General features: G+C 48.8%; 1 protein-coding gene across 1 annotated transcript; it reads left to right on the forward strand.

Annotated features, from left to right (window-relative positions):
- Positions 1-212: 212 nt before the first annotated feature.
- On the forward strand, positions 213-1,907 carry Tlnrd1 (talin rod domain containing 1). The gene has a single exon (XM_048435262.3). The coding sequence runs from the start codon at positions 213-215 to the stop codon at positions 1,299-1,301; it is 1,089 nt and encodes a 362-aa protein (XP_048291219.1). The 3' UTR covers positions 1,302-1,907.
- The last annotated feature ends 4,957 nt before the right edge of the window (positions 1,908-6,864 follow it).

The raw sequence follows: 6,864 nt of genomic DNA on the forward strand, positions 1-6,864 counted from the left end.
AGCGAGCGTGCACAGCGCCCCGAAAGAGCTTGCCGCCGGCTTGGGCCCGCCCCGCGACGCCCGGCCCCCGGCCGCCGCCACCACCCCGATCTCTGTGCCCGCCGCGGTGGGTGGCATGATGGTGCGCGGAAGGCAGCGCGGCCCTGGCCAGCTGAGTCGCGGCGGCGGTGGTAACAGGCTCCCCAGCGGCATGCCAGTGCCCCCTGGGCGCGATGGCTAGCGGCAGTGCCGGGAAACCCACTGGCGAGGCGGCTTCTCCGGCTCCTGGGAGCGCCGTCGGCGGGGCCAGCTCACAGCCGCGGAAGAGGCTGGTGTCGATCTGTGATCACTGCAAGGGCAAGATGCAGCTGGTGGCCGACCTGCTGCTGCTGTCGAGCGAGGCGCGGCCGGTGCTCTCCGAAAGCCCCGCCTCCCCTGGCGCTGGCGCGGAGTCCTTCGAACAGTGCCGGGACACCATCATCGCGCGCACCAAGGGGCTGTCCATCCTCACCCACGACGTGCAGAGCCAGCTCAACATGGGCCGCTTCGGAGAAGCAGGGGACAGTCTCGTGGAACTGGGCGACCTGGTGGTGTCGCTGACCGAGTGTTCTGCGCATGCGGCCTACCTGGCAGCCGTGGCCACGCCGGGGGCTCAACCTGCCCAGCCTGGCCTTGTGGACCGCTACCGTGTGACACGCTGTCGCCACGAGGTGGAGCAGGGCTGCGCTGTGCTTCGAGCCACCCCGCTGGCCGACATGACCCCGCAGCTGCTGCTGGAGGTGTCGCAGGGCTTGTCTCGCAACCTCAAGTTCCTGACGGACGCGTGCGCCCTGGCCAGTGACAAGTCACGGGACCGCTTCTCGCGCGAGCAGTTCAAGCTGGGCGTCAAGTGCATGAGCACCAGTGCATCAGCGCTGCTGGCATGTGTGCGCGAGGTGAAGGCGGCGCCCAGCGAGCTGGCCCGCAGCCGCTGCGCACTCTTCAGCGGGCCCTTGGTGCAGGCTGTGAGCGCCCTGGTGGGCTTTGCCACCGAGCCTCAATTCCTGGGTCGCGCAGCCGCCGTGAGCGCCGAAGGCAAGGCGGTGCAGACCGCCATCCTGGGAGGTGCCATGAGCGTGGTGTCGGCCTGCGTGCTCTTGACCCAGTGCCTCAGGGATCTGGCGCAGCACCCCGATGGGGGCGCCAAGATGTCGGACCACAGGGAGAGGCTGAGGAACTCGGCCTGCGCCGTGTCTGAAGGCTGCACCCTGCTATCTCAGGCTTTAAGGGAAAGGTCTTCACCCAGGACTTTACCGCCAGTGAATTCCAATTCTGTGAATTAGCACCCCCGGTCCCATCCCCATTCCCCGTTTTCCACCCCAGGCTAAAGGAAGACTCTTACTCCTCCCCTCTCCATTTATACCAAAGAAATCATAGGTGACTCCCCTCCCCCATGTTAAATGCTCAAGAGGAATTTTCCAGAATGCAGGGCCATATACACAAGTTAACACGTACACAGAGGGCCCAGGTATCTACCGGCCCCCTGTAGGGACTCAGATACAGAAGATGGATATAGATAGTCTTGCTGCCTGCAGGATTACTCCTACACCCTCCAGCCCCTCAACTCAATTACTAATTGGGCAGGAAAGAGGTTATGGGTTCATTTCTTTCTTCTTTTTAATTAAAAGAAAGGTTACCTCAGTTTTCACTCCTTAGACATGGATGTAGCTACCTTTTTGTATGTCGTTTCTTTTTGTTGAATTGGAGTATACATGGTGTGATAAGAGTATGACTTTGCCATGTGGTTTGCAAATGGGGGGAAGGCTACTGTGAGCGTGTGTTTTATTTTTTAATTTACACTATAGAGTGATTTTTTTCCCCCAATGTCAAGTTTTTACCCTGCATGTACTGGAGTATTTATTTCATCTATTAAATTGTTATGTTTCTCAGATGGCCTTTTTGCGGTTCCTGTGTTTCCACTGACTGTGTATACTGCTTGTCATGTATGGGCAGAGGCAAGTGGATCCCCAGTGCCCAACCTTTGCCACTTGTCCCTCAAGAATGACTCTCCTGAGCATCCTAGCACATGTGTATGTGAAGGACAAGTGTATGTGATCTATTTTTACAGGCAGGCGATGTGTGATTGGATTATGCAGGGCTTGGGGGTGGGCTGTTGCGGGGGTGGGGGGAAGTTGTCTTCCTCCTTCTAGTTTTTCTGGAAAATAATTTAGCTGTCTTTGTCTCCGCTCCTCTCACTGTCATCGGGAGCCAAGGTTCAGACTGGCTGGCATCTGATTGGTGCTCTGCCTCTCCTTCTCAGATTAAAGCTCTTCCTAATGCTGTGTGTGTTGCAGCCTTGCCAGCTCCCAGATCTCTGCATGGGACTCCACTGCCCTGTGTGACTCCTGAGTGCATTTAGCGTCTTAGGTGAGGAGGCCAGGCCTTACTCAGAAATCCCTGTGACTTTCTGTCCTTCTAGCTGTGTGGCAGAGGAGCATGTCCTGGAGAGTGGAAGAACTTTCTAGAGCATAATTGCTGGCAGAGGACTTGTACTTGTTTTGGTGACCTTGGTTCAAATGGTGGGTTGTGTACTGAAAGGGTACTGTGTTGATTGAAGTTATATCATGGTAGTTTGTCTTCTCCGTAGACGTATAAAGGAAATGGTGATGGGGGCTATGAGGGAGGGTATAGCTTGCTGAAGACGCTGTTGAATAGTTTCTTATTAAAAGAATGACAAATTTACTTACAGCTTTGAAGCCTGGAAGAGCCACATGGGCAAAAAGACTCCTACAGGCTCTAAGTATCATCTACATTTTTCTTGGGATTTATTGTGCTTAAATCGGTGTCCACTATAAAAGATCAGCGTGAAGACAGTCCTACTGACTTGCTTGAATGATTGTATTCGCTGCAAGCATTTGAAATTTAACTTGTAAAATTATCCTCTTAGAAAAATGTTGAAGTGATAGGGTGTATACATTTTATATACAGTGGTCAAGGGGAAAGCCGGCCATAGTGGCTCACACCTGCAGTTCCACCACTTAGGAAGTTGAAGCAGGAGCATTGCTGTGAGTTTGGGGCCAGCATGGGTTGCCTCAAACAAGAAATATTCATTAGGAATTAAAAAAAAAAATCCTGTCTGGTCATGGAAGGGTTAAACTGCTAAAGTAATATAAAGTGACCTGGAGGTTATTCATTCCCCTGCTCTTTGTAAGGTTTAGTCTAGATCAACTTCAGAGAGGATGGGGAGGAAAGCCTAAGTGCATATGGAAGTCATTTCTATTTATTGGATTTACACAAATAATGATAAAATCTAAGTTTTGTATGGTTCCTTCAGTCTGAGGATCACAGAGTGAACCCAGAGGAAATAAGGGCCAGAAACCTGTAAATCTGGTAATTAAGAAAAAAGAATTGCCAATTTATTCTTGGACTCCTTAAAGAAGTAATTTTAAAAATCATGCATGCCAAAAGGAAACAACAACAACAACAACAAACTTGCCCTATCTCCTTGCGTGCCATTAACTAGCTAATCTTCAAATTAGATTTGAAACTTTCTCACAGATGGCGGGTGCTCTCAATGCTGATGTGTGTTTAAAGGTTTGGACGTGGAATGTTAAAAATCTCTGTCCTGAAGAAAAGTAACATTTAACTTCTTTTTTCTCTTCTGTTTATGAAGTTCTGGGTTTGCCCACCTGCAGGTGTCTTGAAATTGAATTGTCTTTTCAGCAGGTTTAGCAGGTTTTGAGAGGAGCACATAGCACCATTGTTATCTCTCTCTCTCTCTCTCTCTCTCTCTCTCTCTCTCTGTGTGTGTGTGTGTGTGTGTGTGTGTGTGCGCGCGCGCGTGCGCACAGTGCTTGATTGGGCAAGGGAACTTGGGCACAAGTCTTTGAGACTGTAACTTTCTTCCAATGTGCTAGTTGCCAAACTTCTTTTAAATAGTCCCTGATTTTTTTTTTTTTAAGTCCATCAACCTATTTCATAATGGAGTGTAATGAGGTCAGCAGAGCTACTGGGTCCCAGGAAGAAAATCAGAGTGGCCTCCTTTCGCTTTTCTTTCTTCTTTTTTTATTATGTAAATCAAACCTCACTACTGTCCATCCCTGGGTCCTTCTCACTTCCCAGGTCAAGAATTGTAAAAGTCAGGCGGTCCCTGACCTTCCTTTCTGATCTGAGATGGCGAGAACCTTAGGAATGCTAAGGAGAAAAAGGAAAAACAGCTAAGTTCCCCAAACAAAAGCCATTATATCTGACAGTCAACCAAGGAAATGGGACAGAACAGGCTTTCAAGCATTACCAGGAAAAAAAAAAATCACAAGCCTTTCTTTGGCCGTTTAAAGTTTGGCCTTACTTAATCACTCTGAGTTCTTGGTAAGAATGCAAAATACTCTGTGTGTGTGTGTGTGTGTGTGTGTGTGTGTGTGTGTGTGTGTGTGTGTGTGGTTTGGCTGCCTGTCTGTTTCCCAGCCCCTATGATCTTTATAATTTTGGAAACATCAGTTAATGGCCGAGTGGTGGTCCTTTTTACACTTTCCTTTTTAAACTGGTGTGGGGAGCTGAGCTCTTTGGCAGTTGAGACAGCTAATTTTAACAGGGACACCTGTTTCTCTGAATGAACGTGCCGGGTGAACAGGCAGACTAGCAGGGGTTTGACAGAGGAGAATTACCAAAAAAAAAAAAAAAAAAAAAAACAACAACAACAACAACAACAACAAAACAGACAGAGAGGGCTTGGGGAAAAAAATCCACAGATTTAGCACGTTTGCCTGAGGCTGCTGCCTGGCTTGACCTTTGGCTCCAGTAGCTAAAAGAGTTCTTACGGAGGAGGCCTGGGCCTTAAGGGTGGACACCAACACTGGTGCCCCAGGCAGATCCTCTCCGGGTTTACTCCTTTATTTACTTTGCATATGTGTGACTAATTGGTCCAGTTTGCTTAAGTAAAGCTTCTGTGAGTAATCCCCTTCCCCCACAATGATGCTCAAAAGGCTCAAAAAATGGTAGTTGTCTGATTATACAAGGAAAAACTGTTGGCATGAACATCTGTGACTGGGTCCATTTAATAAGGCTGCGAACCCAGTAAGGTCAGAGGCCATAATGCATATATGTAATTTCGGTTTTGGTTCTGAAATGAAACTAATAAAATGCCCGTAACGAGTTTCTATAAGCAGGTGGTGGAAGAGTTCCTGGAAGGGAAATTACAGTGGTCATTTATAGAGCACAAAGATGCTGGGAGCCAACTAGGGTTCGGCTGTACGTGGTCACCTAGGGGCTGTGTGGTCCAGAGACCTGCAGCAACCACACTGTCCACTATGTCAGGTTTGTTCGGTGGAAGCTGCTCTGTTGCATCAGACTCTTCAGGTAGACCGATGCATGCCCAGGTTGGAGACTCCATGCCCTATGGAGTATGTGGGTGTCTTTTTACTCCTGTCCCGTCTTTAATTCCAGAATATTCCACTTGCGTATCAGGAGGCAGCATCATTTCTATGAGCTAACTTCTCCTTTACTCTGGTTTCCTCTTCTCTTGGATATTGTGAGAGTCAGCCTATGTATGTGGACTTTGTATGTGTGAGCTGTGTCCTCAGGCCCTAAGAACTTTTCTTTAAATAGATCTTTGAGGATGTGTGTGTTTTGCGTGTGTGATGTGTGTGTGTGGATGCAGATGTACGTGTGCCACATCTTCCATGTGGATCAGAAGACAGCTTTGAGAATTAGATCATCAAGGTTGTGTAGCAAGTGATTTTTTTAAGATAATTTTTAAAGATATTTTTATGTATATGAATGTTTGCCTGCACATATGTATGTGCACCGTGTGTGTGCCTAGTACCTGAGGAGGTCAAAAGAGGGTGTCAGAGGCCCTGGAACTGGAGTTACAGATGGTTGTGCATCACCATGTGGATACTGGGAACCAAACCTGGGTTCCCTCTGAGATCAGCAAGTGTCCTTACCTGCTGAGCCTTCCCCCTGTAGCCCTGGCTAATAAGTTTATAAAACATTTTGTATTCAACAAGCAAGTTGTGTGCAGAGCTTTTCCAAAATGTTCTTTAGGAAATGGGTACCGTATTACACGAAACGGTCAGGAGATGGAGCAGCTAAGAGCTAGAGATGCTCGCTACTCACGGGATAGTGGCAGGAGTGGGGGCAGGAACTGGATGCTGCCCCTCACATCATCCGTTACTCAGAGGGTATGCAGCCTCAGCCCTGCCTGTTCTTTGGCAACTTATCCAAGTGGCCCTGGTCACACAAACCCGGGGCAGTTCTGTAGTACGATGAGGTAGCCATGACTTATCTGAACCTCCTTAGTTTACGGACCACTTTCACTCATTGTGTGACCTTGGGTCCTTAGAAGGCTCTCAGGAGGAGGCAGGTATTACTCATTGTGTCTTCCAAACATTGGTGCCTCTGTTTCCCCGTTGTAAAACCCAAAACAAACATTTATAGTGAACTCTATGAAGCGGAAGGGCCTCGTGATGGGCTCCATCAGAGTAGCCCCTTCGCCTTCGGGGAGTCACGTGACTGCGTGTGAGGCTCACAGCGGTTTCCCTTGACGCCCTTGCCTTAACTGCCAGTGCTTTACCACCACCGTGTTGAGGCTTTAGTCCCCGTCCTCGAAGAAGTGTTCTGTGTAGCTCCAGACCTCCAATCCAGATTAACACCGCACATCTTCAAATGTTTAAACCCCCGCCCGGACGTTTTGGGTTTCCGGGACGACTTAGATGTTAAGTCTGAATTTTCAGCATGATTTAAAAATGAATCCAGTTGCTGGTTTTAAACTGTGACTTAAGTTGGTATTATAAGACTTAATTTTTATGTCTGTGTGTTTGGTGTGTGTGCGTGCACGTGGTGTATGTATACATGCTACGGAGGGTATGCGAAAGTCAGAAGACAGCCTTTGGGAATCACTTCTCCTCT

The sequence above is a fragment of the Myodes glareolus genome, chromosome 24 (genome assembly GCF_982192425.1).
Source record: "Myodes glareolus chromosome 24, mMyoGla1.1, whole genome shotgun sequence".
Lineage (NCBI taxonomy): Eukaryota > Metazoa > Chordata > Mammalia > Rodentia > Cricetidae > Myodes > Myodes glareolus.